Here is a 20,270-nt window from a genome sequence, read left to right as displayed (position 1 = left end):
CTAGCCAGCTACTTAACCTTGTTGCCCAAAGCTAACGTTATAAGCAGCCAACTAACTTCATCTGCCTAGTGAGGCTCAACCGGACCAGGTTATGTGTTGTGAAGATTGCCACAATAAGGATTAGGCACAATAGTGGCATTTGCAGTTTGCTTTCAAAATAAAAGTATGTCATTGACAGATGCAAATGAATACAAATAGTATAATTATGCCTTTTTTGTTATTTTTTTTAAAGGCTAACCGCAAAGTCCACTATTGTGGCTAATCCTTATTGCGGCTAGCTTCACATAGATGGGTCCGACCACCATTAATCAAATAAGAACTGTCTTATAAATTATGGTTATTTCAGATGACACCTAGCTATATAGTTAGCTAGCTAACTATAACTACTGAAACAGATTGTCGTTTTGCTATGTTTTTGGGGAAGAAAATTGTTTGCATCCATGAGCTAGCTAGCTTTTTTTTATGATGGCACTGTAGGTATGCGAGACAACTTTACCAGCATCATAGCATATGAATCGTTGTGACATATGAAATATGAGTGATTGTGTAATAACTACGCAAAAAAATTATGAACGCATTAAATTATGTGACGTGCGGTCCTATTCAGGTCCTGGTTGGTCAACAAACTTATTTCACATGTGGAATTTGTTAAATAGTATATTTTTTGACACGTAAAGACCCAAACGGCGTTCCATAGAAATCCTGGTTGAGAATGAAACGACTGAACAAATGAACAATGAAACAGCACAGCAAATAAGTGAAAGAAATACGTTTTGATTCTGTTTTACTGGTATTGGGGACATACGTAAATGCCAACAAAAACACTTTTTGTCAGTGTGGTGTGTGTGTGTGACCTTTATTTAACTAGGTAAGTCAGTTAAGAACAAATTCTTATTTGCAGTGACGGCCTACCCCGGCCAAACCCAGACGACGCTGGGCCAATTGTGCGCCACCCTATGGGACTCCCAATCACGGCCGGATGTGATACAGCCTGGATTCAAACCAGGGACTGTAGTAACGCCTCTTGCACTGAGATGCAGTGCCTTATACCGCTGCGTCCATGTGTGTGTGCGTTAACTATTTAACTGCACTAGAATGCTTAAAAGGCCGTTAAAATGTTAAATATCGCTAGCGTTTTTTTGGCAAGGAAAATATTGGATATCGGTATCGGCCAAAAATGTCATATCGGTGCATCACTACTATAAAATGCCACTTTAAGCAAATCTTGAGCTAGTGTAACCCACAGCAGTTTGGCATAGCCAGATCAGGACCTAACATAAGGACAACTCTGAGTATGCTTTTCTGTTCTTCTGAAATAGACTACATTTTCTTCATATCGTTTCTTTAGACCTGTCTAAAATAAATAATTGATTTATTGTGAAGGTGTAGGCTTTATTACATGGATTTATTAGACTTTCTAAACTGTAGATGTTCCAAAGGTCTGCATCAGTGGCTTGTAGGGTATGTGTGAAAGCCAGGAGATGCTAAATGTGTTTATTAACGGTCAATTCCCCTGAGACCAACAGTTATTTGCTTGACAATCATCGGCTGACTAAATATCATGACCGCCACAGCCCTAGTTGGACGTACTGTTATTTCTCTAAAATGACGTTGGAGGCGGCTTGTGGTAGAGAAATTAATGTTAAATTCTCTGGCAACAGCTCTGTTGGACATTCCTGCAGTCACCATGCCAATTGCACACTCCCTCAAATATTGAGACATCTGTGGCATTGTGTTTGACACAACTGCACATTTTAGAGTGGCCATTTTATTCTCCCCAGCACAAGGTGCACCTGTAATGATCATGTTGTTTAATCAGCTTCATGATATGCCACACCTGTCAAGTGGATGTTCAACTATGTTTGATTGAAAAGGATCAGTCCGTGCTGATTGGTAGCAAACGCATGATTTTTATTGTAATTTCAGAATTTCCATAATATATCTGCAGTAATTGTGTAATGTTTCACAGTATTACTTACCTGTCAGTGTTGTGATTGGCTGTGATAATCGCCTAATGATTTCTCACGCCTTAGTGGCATCTGTTCTGAATTTGTGGCTGTGTTTTCTGGGTTTGAGCCTTTGACTTTCGGTGTTGGTCCACCAGCTTCAAACAGCTGTAAAAACAATATTTTCTGCTATTGGAAATATGTTTCTAGCGATTTAGATGGTACAATGATTCCCTACACTATTCATTGCTTGTTTTCTCACAGAAACTGAAATTGAGTGAGCAGTGTGTAATTTTAGCAACAAGGAAATGAGAGCGACTTCCACTATATAACACAGCCACAAAGTCAAAACAGCTTTCCCAGTTTAACAGTGGGAGAAATCAATAGGCGAATATCCCAGTGAATCACAACACTGGCATGTAAGTAATACTGTGAAACACTATCATTCCACAATCACTGCAGATAAATGATGGGCATTTTCTGAAATTACAATGCAAAAATTAAAATAAAATCGTGTAGCACCTTAAGTTATGAGTAAACCATGTCTCTGCCCTCACAGCACTTTGATTTACAGTTAGACAGAGGGACTGGTGTGTGTGTGTGTGTGTGTGTGTGTGTGTGTGTGTGTGTGCACATGCCATGCAAGCTGTAGTGAAAGTTTGTGTATCCATCGCCATGATATGTACGCTAGCACTCTCTGCCGAGGTTGAGACGAGTTATACATTTTTAACATGGATTTGTTATTAAGTGCACTTTGTGAGAACTAACCTCCCTCTCTTTCGGTTCCTCTCCCCTCTCCGCACTTGTTCTCAGCCCTTCTATCTCTATACCCTTCTTTACTCCTCTTTCTCTTTCTACCTCGTCTATTCCCCTACCCTTCTTCTCTCTCAATCCTTGTCCCTCGCATTTTCTCTTCCACTCTGTTCTGTCCTTCTCACTTTCTTTTCCCACCATATCCACCTTTCTCCTGCCCCCCCTTTTAAAAAAAAAGTTTATTCCCTCCTAATTTTCTCTTTCTGTCCACCAGGCCCTGGCTATGCCCTCGAGTGTGCGGGCGGGCAATCTAAAGGACCCGGATGTGGCTGAGCTCTTCTACAGAGATGACCCCGAGAAGCTTTTCGCTGACCTCCGAGAGATTGGCCATGGCAGTTTCGGGGCAGTCTACTTCGTAAGGGAACCTTTTATATTAGGGGGAGGGGAGAGTTTTGATTAAAAAAGTGTGTGTGTTTGCTCTCCTTATCAAAGTGTGTAACAAGGTTTTTTGAGCGTTTGTATGAATGTCTGTCCTTCTCGATGCTGTGTCCGACAGGCCCGAGATGTGCGCAACAACGAGGTGGTGGCCATCAAGAAGATGTCCTACACCGGCAAGCAGTCCAACGAGGTGAGCCAACCCGCGCGTGCGCACTTAAGTTGACGAATAGAAACGGATGTGTTCGTGCTTGGCCGGAACAAAAGCCTGCACACTCAGGACCCTTACATGGGCTTTTCAAGAATGGCTTAGAATTGTCCCTAAACAATCTACTTTTTTTTTGTCCATTTTCCATGATTCCCTGTGGCCTGATGTTTGGTATTAACCCCTGCTCTCTCTCGTTCTCCTCAGAAATGGCAGGATATTATCAAGGAGGTGAAGTTCCTCCAGAAGCTCCGTCATCCCAACACCATCGAGTACAGAGGATGCTACCTCAGAGAACACACGGCATGGGTCGGTATTAGCAGTGTGCGTGTCCCCAGTACACTATTTGAGTGTCTACTAATAATCTGTCCCCCCCCTCTCTCCCTCAGCTGGTGATGGAGTACTGTTTAGGCTCAGCCTCCGATCTTCTAGAAGGTTAGTACACCAGAGAACAACTGCAGGGATTATTTTGAGTCATGTTTAAGGGCATTGAGCATGTTTTTGAAGCTTTGTATATAACTAGACTCTCTCTCCCTCTTTCTTACTCTCTCTGTGTCTGTGTGTGTAGTTCACAAGAAGCCACTACAGGAGGTGGAAATAGCTGCTATTACCCATGGTGCACTACTGGGCTTGGCCTATCTTCACTCCCACAACATGATCCATAGGTAATATTATAAAAAATATATGCCATTTTAGCAGACACTTTTATCCAAAGCGACTTAGTCAAACAACTACTACTACCTCTTGTCCATGCTACTGTGTTGTCCATATGCTGTCACTGTGCACTGTCTTAGAGCAATTCTGGCTGTTCGATTCCAGTTCTGTTTTCAATGCTATGTCTTTCAGTCTAGTCTGTCATCATTGGTTCTACAATATCTCAGTAACGTCTCAGGGATTTTACTCAGGTGCCATTTCAATAACCATTCCATTGTTGGATAATCATTCCATTGTGGCCTTAATAGCCTGGGCTCATTTTCCCGATAGCGATGGAACTTAGGCTTACAAGTGTTTCAACTATGGATCTTTCCTACAACGGCCGAAGATGTAACGTGAGTTTTTCCAAAACACCACTACAAGTGTGTCATTGGAGCATGTGTCGTCACTAATAGGATCGAAAGAAAAGGAGCGCTGCTCTCGGGAACAGCTTTCTCCATTCAAATATTTCCTTAACGTTCAAATTATTTCACAATACTGACGCAGAGAAAGAGATTACCACCTACGGCTGCAAATATTGAGGCAGTTTACTCTAACACTTACCCAATAAAAATGCAAAAGAATCCCAGATTTGGCACATTACGCACATAATATATTGAGACGAGTTATAAACGGTAGCCTAAAAGTAGCAAAATAAAACTCAATTGATTGAACATGAAATGTATTTCGATATGATTGAAATAGGCCTATAGCTCACTGTTTATATTTTTGTGCAGTCAACTGTTTTCATTTTAACCGTATTTTTAAACCTCGCTTGTTTGTATCAATTGCAAAGACATTGGCAATGTATCTGTAGTCAACTTTGTTCTGAAGTTTTTGCAGTCACAGAGAGGCGGATAAACCATGTCATTCTGTTTTTAGCTGAGATCTGTGTTTAAAGTGATTCGGGAGGGCAAAAAAAGCATGTAATGACACAATTAGCTGTTCTACAAGTGGTCTGGGGTAGGCGTTAGATTACGAGAGTTTTCAAGTACAACGTTAATAACGATTGCTTGGCGATTTAACGATTCTCCTTTGAAGGTTCTAACGATGAACTTAACCTTAAGATGCTTTTGGGAAACCGGGCCCTGGCCTCTTCTATAACATATATGCTATATAGGGTTTGTCACTATTGCAAAAGAGGTTTCTAGCCTTAAGGGTCTTTCCTGGTTAAGGGTTAAATCAGGGGTATATATGAATTTCTTTTTTAGGGGGTGGAAATTATCATTGGTTAAGGAACCATTCCAGGCCGCTCTTGAGTGTCTACAATTGTATAGAAAGTATGCAGAAATTATAATGGACCTATATACTGTGGACTATATATACATCTTTTTTTCAAATAACTGCCCTTTTTCTGTCCCGCAAATTAATTTTGACAAACAAATCGGTCCCTTTAATATCTGTGTGGCCCTCCGTTGAATTTTGAAATCCCATTGTGGCCCTTGAGCCAAAACGTTTGCCCACCCCTGGTTTAAATTAATATGTTCAACGTCGTTATCTCTGCACTGTTAACGTTCTGTTGTGTCAACATTGTTTTTGTCACATTGTGTTAACATTGCTCCTCTCCTCTCAGGGATGTGAAGGCAGGGAACATCCTCCTGACAGAGCCTGGCCAGGTGAAGCTGGGAGACTTTGGCTCTGCCTCCATTGTTGCCCCCGCCAACTCTTTTGTAGGAACCCCCTACTGGTGAGGAGCTAGAACTGCAAACTGTGGACTATTCAATTCCTTGTGTACTGCTGGTTTTCTCCTGTGAATCTCCAAATCCTCCCCCACCCCCTGCCCTACACACAAGGGATGGTACACTCTCTTTTTAACCAGTGGCTGATTATAAAGGGATGGTTCACTCTTTTTCCAGGATGGCTCCGGAGGTGATCCTAGCGATGGACGAGGGTCAGTACGACGGCAAGGTGGACGTCTGGTCTCTGGGCATCACCTGTATAGAGCTGGGTAGGCATTGCCATGGCAAGAAACCACTTCCTAGGATCTTCATAGCAACAAACTATTCACAATCTCTGTGGTACTGTAGAGAGGGAATGCCGCCCTTGGACACCACATCAAGAAAGAGATCTAACAATGTAGTATAATATAGGAAATATGAAGGTGTCTTGGCAAATGGCTCTACAGTGAACTTTGACCCCAGGCCCTCAGTGTGACCCCTGTCTGAGTGGTCTGACCAAATCCCTAACCCCTGGGAGTTGGTAATAGTCTATGTTGTGTATTATTGTCCCGGCATTGTTACTGGGATTTTAAGACTCAGCACTAAGCTGCTTTGGCTGTTAGCTAACATGTCCTCTCTCTCCCTTCTCTCTCTATCACTTGGTCACTTTCTCTTTATCTCCCTTTCCTTCTCTCGATTGATCTCTCTTCTTTTTATACCCTTTCTCTCTCTCTGTCTCTCCCTTGTCTCCCTTTAGCGGAGAGGAAGCCTCCTCTGTTCAATATGAATGCTATGAGTGCCTTATACCACATCGCCCAGAATGAGAGCCCAATCCTAGCGTCCAATCACTGGTGAGCGTCACTCTTCCTCATGTACATTTCTCCACTCACTTATCCGTTTGTCGTTCACCTAACCTCCTCTCTTGCTTAACTCTTGAACTCCTTTTTTCTTCATCTCTCCTTTACATCACTGTCTCGTTGTCTCTTAACGCTCTTTCGCTCACTCACCAGCTCTCTCTCACTCACCAGCTCTCTCTCACCAGCTTTCTCTCACTCATCCGCTCTCTTTCTGTCTTCTCTCTGACTGAACTCTCTTCTCTCTCGTGCCGTAGGTCTGATTATTTCCGTAATTTTGTGGACTCCTGTCTACAGAAGATTCCACAAGACAGGCCTATCTCTGATGTGTTGCTGAATGTAAGAGTGCAACACACACCTTTTTCTTGTTCTTCCTCAGTTTCTCTCTCTAAATCTTTGCACCCCCCCCCCTTTCCCCTCCTTCCCCTGTCTGTAGCACCGGTTTCTGTGTCGTGAGCGTCCCCTAACGGCGGTGATGGACCTCATAGCGAGGACCAAGGACGCAGTGCGGGAGCTGGACAACCTCCAGTACAGGAAGATGAAGAAGATCCTCTTTCATGAAGCCCACAACGGACCAACCCCAGAGGGAGGCGAGGAGGAGGAGGTAAGGGCTCTCCCCCATGTTAGTAAGGCCCATAATGAACCTCCTCTGGTTGTATGGTGGGGAGGAGGAGTTATGGGACACACTTGTTAGGGCAGATCTGGGTCGATCACTTACAGTGCCTTCAGAAAGTATTCATACCACTTGACTTATTCCACATTTTGTTGTTACAACTTAAATTCAAAATATATTTTTTTATCCCCCATCTACACACAATACCCCATAATGACAAAGTGAAAACATGTTTTTATAAATGTTAGCTGATTTATTGAAAATAAAATACAGATATCTAATTTACATAAGTATTCACACCCCTTAGTTGATTCATGTTAGAATCACCTTTGGCAGCGATTACAGCTGTGAGTCTTTCTGGGTAAGTCTCTTAAGAGCTTTGCACACCTGGATTACTTATTTGCATATTAATTAAACAAATAATTCAAGCTCTGTCAAGTTGGTTGTTGATCATTACTAGACAGCCATTTTCAAGTCTTGCCATAGATTTTCAAGCCTATTTACGTCAACTAACTCGGCCACTCGGGAACATTCAGTGTCGTCTTGGTAAGCAAGTCCAGTGTATATTTGGCCTTGTTTGAAGTTATTGTCCTGCTGAAAGGTGAATTTGTCTCCCAGTGTCTGTTGGAATACAGACTGAACAAGGTGTTCCTCTAGGATTATGCCTGTGCTTAGCTCTATTCCGTTTCTTTGTATCCTAAAAACTCCCTAGTCTTTGCCAATGACAAGCATACCCATAACACGATGCAGCCAACACCATGCTTGAAAATATGAAGTGATGTTGGATTTGCCCCGAACATAACTCTGTCATGAATACAAAGTGTTATGTTTCTTTGCCACATTTTTTGCAGTTTTACTTTAGTGCCTTATTTGAAAACAGGATGTATGTTTTTGAATATTTTATTCTGTACTGGCTTCCTTCTTTTCACTCTGACATTTAGGTTAGTGTTGTGGAGTAACTACAATGTTGATCCATCCTCAGTTTTCTCCTGTCACAGCCATGTAACTAACTGTTTTAATGTCAGCATTGGCCTCATGGTGAAATCCCTGAGTGGTTTTCTTCCTCTCCGGCAACTGAGTTTGCAAAGACGCCTGTATCTTTGTAGTGACTGGGTTTATTGATACATCCAAAGTGTAATTAATAACTTCAGCATGCTCAAAGGGATATTCAATGTCTGCTTTTTTATTTTTGGCCATCTACCAATAGGTTCCCTTCTTTGCAAAGCATTGGAAAACCTCCTTGGTCTTTGTGGTTGAATCTGTGTTTGAAATTCACTGCTTGGCTGAGGGGCCTTCAGTAATTGTATGTGTGTACAGAGATGAGGTAGTCATTCAAAAATACTGTGAAACCCTGTTATCGCTCACAGTGAATTCATGCAACGTATGACTTGTTAAGCACATTTGTTCTCCTGAACTTATGTAGGCTTGCCGTAAGAGGTTGAATACTTACTGACTCAAGACATTTCATCTTTTCATATTTAATTTGTAAAAATGTCGAAACAAATCCACTTTGACACTATTGGGTATTGGGTGTAGGCCAGTGAGACAATCTCAACGTAATCCATTTTAAATGCAGGCTGTAACACAACATTTGGGAAAAGTCTAGGGGTGTGAATACTTTCTGAAGGCACTGTATCTTATGTTAACTTTCTGCCTCTGCCTGCCTGTGTCTCTCTCTCTGCATGTTTCTGACTGTCCGTATCTGCCTGCCTGTCTGTGTATAACGTCTCTCTATTTTTCCTCTCTCCTTCCCCCTCCCTCTCACCCAGGAGGTGGAGCAGTATCTGCTCCGTACGGGCACTGTGGGCAGCATGGAGAGTTCCCAGTCTGTGCCCAGTATGTCCATCTCCGCCAGCTCCCAGAGCTCCTCGGTCAACAGCCTGGCGGACGGCTCCGACGACAGCAATGAGATGGCCATGATGACCGAGGGAGAGCACACAGTCACCTCCAACTCCTCCATTATACACCGCCCTACCGTAAGTCTGAGAGAGGTGTGTGTGTGTGTGTGTGTGTGTGTGAATGGGGTTTGGATGAGGGGGGGGGTGTATGCGGTGGGGGGAGATGGCTATGATGACTGAGGGAGAGAAGTCTCCTCCATTATACACTGCTCTACTGTAAGTCTGAGAGAGGTGTGTGTGTGTGTGTGGGGGGGGTTTATGCGCTGGGGGAGATGGCTATGATGACTGAGGTAGGGAAGTCTCCTCCATTATACACCGCCCTACTGTAAGTCTGAGAGAGGTTGTGTGTGGTGTGCCTGCTAGAGGGAGAGAATGTGGTGGTGTGTGTATGTGGTAAATATGTCAGGTGTGTGCAATTGTTTGTGGCCATTAATTACACTTCCCTTTCCTGAATTCTCTTTTTCTCTCCTTGTCTCCCTCCCCCAGGGTCAGGATAATATCTATGATGACCCATACCAGCCAGAGATAGACCAGCAGCAGCCCTCGTCAGCCGCCCGCCGCAGGGCCTACTACCGCAACCGGGACCACTTCGCCACCATCCGCACGGCCTCCCTGGTGAGCACATCCCCAAACCCCTCTCTCTGACCCAACCACTAACCATTCTCTCTGACATGACTGCAAACGCTAACCCCTAAACCTCTCTTTCTCTGATACGACTGCTAACACAACCCCCTAACCCCTCTCTCATACTACTATGAACGCTTGTTTGTTTTCTTACAACTACTTTGCCTAAGCTTGATTGAGTTTGCCTGCGATCCAATGGAACAGTCCCACAACTGGAAACCCCGCCACCTCTCTCTCCAGGCAGGCTCCATCGAAAACTCAAATATGTCAGATACTATTGAAACACATTCCCTCTCTTTCTTCCACTCTCTCCTCCCCTTTCTCTCTCCTTTCCTCCCATTTCTATCTCCCCACTCTCTCTACCCCCCCCCCCCCCCCCCCCCCCATCTCTCCAGGTCACTCGTCAGATCCAGGAGCACGAGCAGGGCTCAGCGCTGAGGGAGCAGATGTCCGGCTATAAGAGGATGAGGAGGCAGCACCAGAAACAGTTGATGGGCCTGGAGAACAAGCTGAAGGCTGAGATGGATGAGCACCAGCTGAGACTAGACAAAGAGTTGGAGAACCAGAGGAACAGCTTCGGAGGAGAGGGGGACAAACTGGGCAAGAAACACCAGGCCATACTGGAGAAGGAGGTGAGGAATGACAGGACTAGATGAAAGGAGGGATGGAGAACCAGAGCTTTGGAGGAGAGGGGGTCAAACCGGGCAAAAAAATAGATGAACAGAATGTAGTATTTTTCTCCCTTCATCCCAATATTGTGGCTATATCCGGGAAGGCCCAAGTTCCAAAAGCTGGGCCTAATATAGAATATGAGAGATCATACAAAAGATTTTGCTATGAGATTTGTGAGCATGAAAAAAAGTATATTTGTTGGTCTTATGTGATTAATAAGGAGCATCCAGATGCTGCACTTGATGAGTTTATGAAATTGCTTCTTCCAATTATTCATAAACATGGACCTGTTAAGAAACTAACTGTTAGAACTGTTAAGGATCCATGGATTGAGGAGGAATTGAAAACTGTATTGGTGAAAGAGATGGAGCAAAAGTAGTGGCTAAGTCTGGCTGCACATCTGACTGGCTGACTTACTGCAAATTGAGAAATGATGTGACTAAACTCAACAACAAAAAAGAAGAAACTGTATTATGAAGCCTAGATCAATGATATAATGAATGATGGAGAGAAAAAAAACTTCGGAGTACTTTAAATGAAATTATGGGCAAAAGACAAATTCAACTCCTTCTTTTATCGAATTAAATGGCTTTTTCATCACAAAACCACTTCATGTTGCCAATTATTTTAATGAGTACTTTATTGGCAAAGTAGGAAAACTTAGACAGGAAATGCCAACCACGAACAGTGAGCCATCGTATTCATGTATAAAAAAAAATAATGAAAGAAAAGCATTGCAAGTTAGAATTTTGTAAAGTTAGTGTGACTTTAACCCCGGAGGTGCTGAGCTGTTGCACCCTCTACAACCACTGTCATTTATTATTATTTGACCCTGCTGGTCATCTATGAACATTTGAACATCTTGGCCATTTTCTGTAATAATCTCCACCCGGCATAGCCAGAAGAGGACTGGCCACCACTCATAGCCTGGTTTCTTCCTAGGTTCTGCCCTTTCTAGGGAGTTTTTCTTAGCCACCGTGCTTCTACACCTGCATTGCTTGTTGTTTGGGGTTTTAGGCTGGGTTTCTGTACAGCACTTTGACATCAGCTGATGTAAGAAGTAGAGGTCGACCGATTATGATTTTTCAATGCCGATACCGATTATTTATTTGTAGTAATGACAATTACAACAATACTGAATGAACACTTATTTTAACTTAATATAATACATCAATAAAATCAATTTAGCCACAAATAAATAATGAAACATGTTCAATTTGGTTAAAATAATGCAAAAACAAAGTGTAGGAGAAGAAAGTAAAAGTGCAATATGTGCCATGTAAGAAAGCTAACGTTTAAGTTCCTTGCTCAGAACATGAGAACATATGAAAGCTGGTGGTTCCTTTTAACACGAGTCTTCAATATTCCCAGGTAAGAAGTTTTTGGTTGTAGTTATTATAGGACTATTTCTCTCTCTACGATTTGTATTTCATATACTTTTGACTATTGGATGTTCTTATAGGCACTTTATTATTGCCAGTGTAACAGTATAGCTTCCGTCCCTCTCCTCGCTGCTATCTGGGCTCGAACCAGGAACACATCGACAACAACCACCCTCGAAGCAGCGTTACCCATGCAGAGCAAGGGGAACAACTACTCCAAGTCTCAGAGCGAGTGACGTTTGAAACGCTATTAGCGCGCACCCCGCTAACTATCTAGCCATTTCACATCGGTTACACCAGCCTAATCTTGGGAGTTGATAGGCTTGAAGTCATAAACAGCGCAATGCTTGAAGCACAGCGAAGAGCTGCTGGCAAAACGCACGAAAGTGCTGTTTGAATAAATGCTTACGAGCCTGCTGGTGCCTACTACCGCTCAGTCAGACTGCTCTATCAAATCATAGACTTAATTATAACATAATAACACACAGAAATACGAGCCTTTGGTCATTAATATGGTCGAATCCGGAAACTATCATCTCGAAAACAAAACGTTTTTTTCCTTTCAGTGAAATACGGAACCGTTCTGTATTTTATCTAACGGGTGGCATCCTTAAGTCTAAATATTCCTGTTACATTGCACAACCTTCAATGTTATGTCATAATTACGTAAAATTCTGGCAAATTAGTTCGCAACGAGCCAGGCGGCCCAAACTGTTGCATATACCCTGACTCTGCGTGCAATGAACGCAAGAGAAGTGACACAATTTCACCTGGTTAATATTGCCTGCTAACCTGGATTTCTTTTAGCTAAATATGCAGGTTTAAAAATGTGTATTGATTTTAAGAAAGGCATTGATGTTTATGGTTAGGTACAGTCGTGCAACGATTGTGCTTTTTTCGCAAATGCGCTTTTGTTAAATCATCCCCCGTAGTCAGCTGTCTTTGTTAGGAAGAAATAGTCTTCACAGTTCGCAACGAGCCAGGCGGCCCAAACTGCTGCATATACCCTGACTCTGTTGCAAGAGAAGTGACACATTTTCCCTAGTTAAAAGAAATTCATGTTAGCAGGCAATATTAACTAAATATTCAGGTTTAAAAATATATACTTGTGTATTGATTTTAAGAAAGGCATTGATGTTTATGGTTGGAGCAACGTGTACCTAAGCGATTATATGCAACGCAGGACAGGCTAGATAAACTAGTAATATCATCAACCATGTGTAGTTAGCTAGTGATTATGATTGATTGTTTTTTGTAAGATAAGTTTAATGCTAGCTAGCAACTTACCTTGGCTTCTTACTGCATTCGCGTAACAGGCAGGCTCCTCGTGGAGTGCAATGTAAAGCAGGTGTTTAGAGCGTTGGACTAGTTAACCGTAAGGTTGCAAGATTGAATCCCCGAGCTGACAAGGTAAAAATCTGTCGTTCTGCTCCTGAACAAGGCAGTTAACCCACCGTTCCTAGGCCATCATTGAAAATAAGAATGTGTTCTTAACCTCTGGGCTAGGTGGGACGTTTGCGTCCCACCCTAGTCAACAGCCAGTGGAATCGCATGGCGCGAAATACAAATACTTCAAAAATGCTATAACTTCAATTTCTCAAACATATTACTATTTTACACCATTTTAAAGACAAGACTCTCGTTAATCTAACCACATTGCCCGATTTCAAAAAGGCTTTACAGCGAAAGCAAAACATTAGATTGTCAGGAGAGTACCCTGCCAAAAATAGTCACACAGCCATTTTCAAAGCAAGCATATATGTCACAACCAAACCAAACCAAACAGCTAAATGCAGAACTAACCTTTGATCTTCATCAGATGACACTCCTAGGACATTATGTTATACAATACATGCATGTTTTGTTCAATCAAGTTCATATTTATATCAAAAACCAGCTTTTTACATTAGCATGTGATGTTCAGAACTAGCATACCCACCGAAAACTTCCAGTGAATTGACTAAATTACTCATGATAAACGTTGACAAAATACATAACAATTATTTTAAGAATTATAGATACAGAACTCCTTTATGCAATCGCTATGTCAGATTTTAAAATAGCTTTTCGGCGAAAGCACATTTTGCAATATTCTGAGTAGATATCTCGGCCATCACAGGCTAGCTAATTTGACACCCACCAAGTTTGGGGCTCACTAAACTCAGAATTACTATTAGAAAAATTGGATTACCTTTGCTGTTCTTCGTCAGAATGCACTCCCAGGACTTCTACTTCAACAACAAATGTTGTTTTGGTTCCAAATAATCCATAGTTATATCCAAATACCTCCGTTTTGTTCGTGCGTTCAGGTCACTATCCGAAGGGTAACAAGCGAGCGCATTTCGTGACAAAAAATTCTAAATATTCCATTACCGTACTTAGAAGCATGTCAAATGCTGTTTAAAATCAATTTGTATGCTATTTTTCTCATAAAATAGCGATAATATTCCAACCGGGCAACGTTGTATTCATTCAAAGACTGAAAGAAAAAAAATTGAGAAGTCTCGTGAACGCGCATCTCCAGTCTCACTGTCCCCAGGCTGACCACTTACAAACTCTGCTGCTGTACTTTGCCCATTGACAGCAGACACCCCATTCCACTTTCTGGCTGCTTTAGAGAGCCAATGGAAGCCTTAGAAAGTGTCACGTTACAGCACAGATGCTGTATTTTTGATAGAGATGCAACAGAAGGACAACAAATTGTCAGACAGGGCACTTCCTGTATGGAATCTTCTCAGGTTTTGGCCTGCCAAATGAGTTCTGTTATACTCAGACACCATTCAAACAGTTTTAGAAACTTTAGAGTGTTTTCTATCCAAATCTACTAATTATATGCATAATCTCGTTTCTGGGCAAGAGTAGTAACCAGTTTAAATCGGGTACGTTTTTTATCCGGCCGTGAAAATACTGCCCCCTAGCCCCAACAGGTTAACTGACTTGCCTAGTTAAATAAATGTGTAAAAAAAAAAAAAAAGGCCGTCCAAAAATACCGATTTCCGATTGTTATGAAAACTTGAAATCGGCCCTGATTAATCGGTCGACCTCTAGTAAGAAGGGCTTTATAAATACATTTGATTGAATGATGGGAGAGGGTGAAAGATTATCAATCAATAATGACACACCTCCTGGCATTGACAACTTAGATGGAAAGCTACTGAGGATGGTAACTGACTCTATAGCCACTCCTTATCTGTCATATCTTTAATCTGAGCCTAGACACATGTTTGTCCAGCCAGGCTGGAGGGAAGCCAAAGTAATTCCTCTACCCTTGAGTGGTAAAGCGGCCTTTACTGTTTCTAACAGCAGACCTATAAGCTTCCTGCCAGCTCTTAGCAAACTGTTGAAAAAAAAATGTTTGACCAAATACAATGCTATTTCTCTGTAAACAAATTAACAACAGACTTTCAGCACTGCACTGACACAAATTACTGATGATTGGTTGAAAGAAATTGATAAGATTGTGTGAGCTGTGCTGTTAGATTTCAGTGTAGCCCTTAATATTATTGACCATAACCTTTTGAACAAACACGTGTTATGGCTTTTCAACCTCTGCCATATCATGGATTCAGAGCTGTCTATCTAATAGAACTAAAGGGGTTTCTTTCATGGAAGCTTCACTAATGTCAAACATGTAAAATGTTGTTTACCGCAGGGCAGCTCTCTAGGCCCTCTACTCTTTTCTTTTTCTACCAATGACCTGGCATTAAACAAAGCATACGTGTCCATGTATGCTGCTGATTCAACCATATACGCATCAGCAACCATAGCTAATGAAGTCACTGAAACCCTTAACAAAGAGTTGCAGTCTGTTTTGGAATGGGTGGCCAGTAATACACCGGTCCTGAGCATCTCTAAAACCTAAGAGCATTGTATTTGGTACAAATCATTCCCTAAGTTCTAGACCTCAGCTGAATCTCGTAATGAATGGTGTGGCTGTTGAATTACTTGGTGTTACCCTAGTTTAGAATCTATCATGGTCAAAACTAGGGATGCACTGATATGACATTTTTGGATGATACTGATATCCAATATTTTCCTTGCGGCATTTTAAGCATTCTAGTACAGTTAAATAGTTGAAACACACGCACTGACCAAAAAGTTATTTTGTTGGCATTTACGCATGTCCCCTATTACCAGTAAAGCATAATCAAAACCTATTTCTTTCGCTTAATTTCTGTGCTGTTTCGGTGTTCATTTGTTCAGTCGTTTCATTCTCAACCAGGATTTCATCATACATGTCAAGCAGTGAAGTTTTTGCTCTGTCTGTCTGTGTCCTCTTCTGTCATGGGTCCTCTTCCTTGCTGCGCACTGTCACTGTGTCTGTTTCTATCTTGTCCAGCTGTGTCTAACATTTCATGTAAACCTTGTTTCTTGTCTGCATCGAAGTAGCGGTCCTTGTATCTACCAATGATGTAAATGTACCATCGAGCATGGTGGCGACACAGTAAAGAGGTTCAGAATGCCACCGACTCGCTTGTTCACAGCCTCTAGAATACTTTTGCAAGTTTTAACCCCACGGTCTGTGTCGAAGTTTTGTTGAGCAGGCATTTCAATGCCATGACAGAGGGTATCACGTCTGCTGCAGACGCAGTTGATAAGCTTATTTCTTGAGTCAGTTGTTTGAATGGAGCTAGGAGTGTGTTCATGTTCACAAATGCCATTGAAATGGCAGCAGCGCTATGAGAACCAGCACATTCTTGAGCATGCAATACGGCTTTCCTCAGTACGACATCCTCGTCGACCCACTGTGCTGTCAGACTCAGCATGCTCATGGGGCTGACATCGCTGGTCCAAATGTCAGTCGTGAAGCTAATAGCAGTGATGCCCATAGCAAGTAGCTCATGGATGTGCGTTTCAACAATACTGTGTAATTCCGGTAGGGCAACATCTGAAAAATAGCTCGACTGGGCTCGAGGTGCTCGACCAGTCGGCGAAGCCAACAGAGAACGGTTGATTATCAAGGGCAATGAATTCCATTATCTTGGCGTTAATGGATTTCGCCTTTGCATGTCTCGCTGATATTTTCTTAATTTTTCAAATGACTGTTCAACTTGAACTTATTTAGTTGTTTAAAGTGGGCGCTTAGTTTTTTTTCTGCTTTTGTTCTAAGTAGTCTCTGAACGTCTGGGGGTGATGCACTTTTTCAAATGAGTAATTAGGTTTGTTGTATTGAAAGATTTCACTTTCTCCCCTCCTGCTATTATTTCCAGAGCACAAACGTTGCATATTACCTTTTTGTTATCTTCCTTTGAAGATAGATCCACACGGCAGACATTGTGGGCTAGGTTAGGAATGCTGTGTTGCGTGTGTAGCGCTGTATTTGTTTGTGTGGCGTCATTACGTCATCTACCTACGTTATATAGGTATGCACGTCAGCTTTGACATCGGTATTGCACATCGGCGTTAAACTAGACATCGAGCCGATCTTGGCATCTTTAGCTAATATCGTCCGATTCTGATATGCTTACCGATATATCGTGCATCCCTAGTCAAAACATGTAGATTCAATGTTTGTAATGATGGGGCGCTCCCCGTAATAAAGAGATGCTCTGCTTTTTTGATAACTTATTCCAAAAAGCAAGTCCTCCAGCCTCTGGTTTAGTCTTATATTGATTATTGTCCAGTCTTGTGGTGAAGTGCTGCAAGGAAAGACCTAGTTAAGCTGCAGCTGGCTCAGAACAGAGAGGAACATCTTGCTCTTCATTGTAATCAGAGGGCTGATATAAATACTATGCATGCCAGTCTCTTGGCTAAGAGTTGAGGAGAGACTGATTACTTGTTTTTATAAGAAACGTGTTAAATTCCAAATTGTTTTCATAGGCAACTTACAGACAGCTCTGACCTTACCAGGGGTCTTTTCATTCCACAAATCCAGAACAAAATCAAGAAAGCGTACAGTATTATATAGAGCCAATTTTGCATGGAACTACGTTCCATCTCATTGCTCAAATGAACAGCAAACCTGGTTTCAGAAAATGGGTAAAGCAACGTCTCTTCCCTATTTGACCAAAATAGTTTGTGTATGTATTGATATGTAAGCTTTAAAAAAGCTGTCTGTTGTTCTGTATTATGTTTTGTGAGGACCCCAGGAAGAGTAGCTGCTGCTTTTGCAACAGTTAATGGGGATCCTAATAAAATACCAAATACCTCCCTCTCTCTCTCCCCAGACCAAGGCAGCCCTAGCTGAGGAGAAGAAGTTCCAGCAGCATATCCTGAGCCAGCAGAAGAAAGAGCTGACCAGTCTACTGGAGTCTCAGAAACGCCAATACCGTCAGCGCAAGGACCAGCTCAAGGAGGTACAACCTTATTCCAACCACATGTTCCAACCACACGACTACCTTATTACAACCATACAGGACAACCATACAGTTGCAGTCACATGGGGCTGACCCAGGAGTGACTGGTGTCACCCTCTAACCCTTCCCCATGTGTTGTTTTGATTGGCTGGTATCACATTCTAACCCAGGGTTCCCCAACTGGTGGCGCGCAGGCCAAATTTTATTTGGGCCCACTAATTTTTCTGAGCAAAATATAAAACAAATGTATTTTTTCTTGTTTCACAGACTGTAAAAACACCAGGAAATCAACTACAGGTTTTCAATTTTTTGTTTTAGAAATCTGTTCCCAAGTATTCCAACGCATAATAGAGAAACAAGTCATCATATACAAATGTAAGCAAGATTCTAAATGATGTTTTAATCAAACATTGTAACTGTTTGGGCTTCTTGCGGTTAATTTGCTGTCTACAAATTATTTGTAATTATGTTCCGGCCCCCCCGACCATCCGTTCAAGGAAAGATCGGCCTGTGGCTGAAATCTAGTTGATGATCTCTACTCTAACCCTTCCCCATGTGTTGTTTCTACTAGGAACTGAATGAGAACCAGTCGACCTCTAAGAGGGAGAAGCAAGGGTGGCTGGTGTCAGCCTTTAACTTTAACCACAAATGTTTAATCACAGTGCAGCTGGCTCATCTGCTCTTTGTCTTCACTAATGATGCAAGTGTGTTCGGTCTGTTCCCCTAGCCTATTCATTGATGGGCCCTGCTTTACTGAAGTTGATTTACTGCAAGACATTGCGAGATACAGCTTTTGATTGCCGACAGATAGGCCTAGTGCACGGTTCTGACTCCGTCTGTCTGGTGGCTGACCTGCCTATACTGTGCCCCTCCCCTCTCCCTCCGTTCCTTGCTAGCTTGCTATAGAAGATGCAGGCAGCTTGAGATAATTTGATTGACAGTTCTGATCGCCAAGTGATGGATGTTAGTTCCACTTCAAAAGCATCATTCCATTACAGGCAAGTAAAATACCTGTTCAGTGGCACCTCGAAACGATCTCCAGAGAAGGTTTTATGTCTGCATTTTAAAAAGCCTTAGACAAACAAACATGCAATAGCCGTGGCGCTTTCAAGGGAATATGACTGCGGTACATGTAACTTAATTGCCTGGCCCTAGTGTTCATACATGCGTATTAGGACCATTACTCTGCATTGTGAATTGACGTGGAATTTTGAGCCAATTGTCACGTCCCTACCGTTTTAACCCTTCCCCCTGTGTTGTAATGAGTCGATGGTGTCATCCTCTAACCCTTCCCCCTGTGTTTCTACTAGGAACTGAATGAGAACCAGTCGACCCCTAAGCGGGAGAAGCAGGAATGGCTGGTGCGTCAGAAGGAGTGTTTGCAGCAGCTGCAGGCAGAGGAAGAGGCGGGGCTGCTGAGGAGACAGAGGCAGTACTACGAGCTGCAGTGTCGCCAGTACAAGAGGAAGATGCTGCTGGCCCGACACAACCTGGAACAAGACCTGCTCCGAGAGGTATAGCAGGCCTATTGTAGTACCTATAGTATAGGTATATTACTGGGGGAGATTGACCTGCTCGGAGGTCTCGTCCACCAGCCGCCTCTCTCTCTCTCTCTGTCAAACCATCTGGTTTCACAGCGCCTCAGAACTAAACTTAAATCAAGTTGAAGTGAAGCTTATGGCAGGGGCGTCGAACAGCCGCCGGTTTTAATTGGCAGATCTCTGTCCATCACCATATAGCATATCCCTTTAGAATCTCCCCCCAACATTATCAACTTCAAGCAGAAATTATTTAAACATAGTGAGTTTGGGAAAATCTGTAAGTTCGCGTCTTAGAATCAATTGGGCTTCCCAAAACTAATATGGCTAATGTTATAAAACATTTATTTTGATAGGCAATTTTGCCATTTTCAAAGTCAATTGAAAAATGACAATTCTAATTCAACTGTTGCCTCGATTTAGAGCCACACGTCATAGTCGTGTGATTCGCTCAGAATTTGAATTGATTAGCATTAGGTTTGGGCGTTATCATATTATCATTCCATCCATCTCTCATCCCAGGATTTGCGGTATTACCGCCTTAGTACACAAGGGGGTGCCAAAAAACACAAAGCCCATTGGGTGTCTATTACTAGAATGCTAACAAAATTTGTACAAGTAATAGCACATTTCCATAGAGGCTGCTTGCTAAATATGCTAACGAGCGCAAACAAAAATAAATGAATTGCAAAGACGACAGGAA

The 20,270-nt window shown here is 42.3% G+C and overlaps 1 protein-coding gene across 3 annotated transcripts in view; it reads left to right on the top strand.

Annotated features, from left to right (window-relative positions):
- The window catches only part of LOC115192158 (serine/threonine-protein kinase TAO2), a 54,696-nt gene that overhangs the window by 12,808 nt on the left and 21,618 nt on the right, over positions 1 to 20,270 (top strand). For all 3 annotated transcript variants that reach the window (XM_029750355.1, XM_029750356.1, XM_029750354.1), the window contains exons 2-16: positions 2,974 to 3,114; positions 3,256 to 3,327; positions 3,547 to 3,648; positions 3,729 to 3,774; positions 3,908 to 4,004; positions 5,606 to 5,719; positions 5,889 to 5,980; positions 6,448 to 6,541; positions 6,802 to 6,883; positions 6,981 to 7,148; positions 8,927 to 9,133; positions 9,542 to 9,670; positions 10,075 to 10,311; positions 17,901 to 18,029; positions 19,340 to 19,543. In XM_029750355.1, coding sequence (XP_029606215.1) covers positions 2,983 to 3,114; positions 3,256 to 3,327; positions 3,547 to 3,648; positions 3,729 to 3,774; positions 3,908 to 4,004; positions 5,606 to 5,719; positions 5,889 to 5,980; positions 6,448 to 6,541; positions 6,802 to 6,883; positions 6,981 to 7,148; positions 8,927 to 9,133; positions 9,542 to 9,670; positions 10,075 to 10,311; positions 17,901 to 18,029; positions 19,340 to 19,543 — 1,905 coding nt within the window. In that variant the 5' untranslated portion in view covers positions 2,974 to 2,982. The remainder of the gene's footprint in view (positions 1 to 2,973; positions 3,115 to 3,255; positions 3,328 to 3,546; positions 3,649 to 3,728; positions 3,775 to 3,907; positions 4,005 to 5,605; positions 5,720 to 5,888; positions 5,981 to 6,447; positions 6,542 to 6,801; positions 6,884 to 6,980; positions 7,149 to 8,926; positions 9,134 to 9,541; positions 9,671 to 10,074; positions 10,312 to 17,900; positions 18,030 to 19,339; positions 19,544 to 20,270) is intronic.

The sequence above is a fragment of the Salmo trutta genome, chromosome 4, assembly GCF_901001165.1.
Source record: "Salmo trutta chromosome 4, fSalTru1.1, whole genome shotgun sequence".
NCBI lineage: Eukaryota > Metazoa > Chordata > Actinopteri > Salmoniformes > Salmonidae > Salmo > Salmo trutta.
This window is presented reverse-complemented; position numbering and strand designations above follow the sequence as displayed.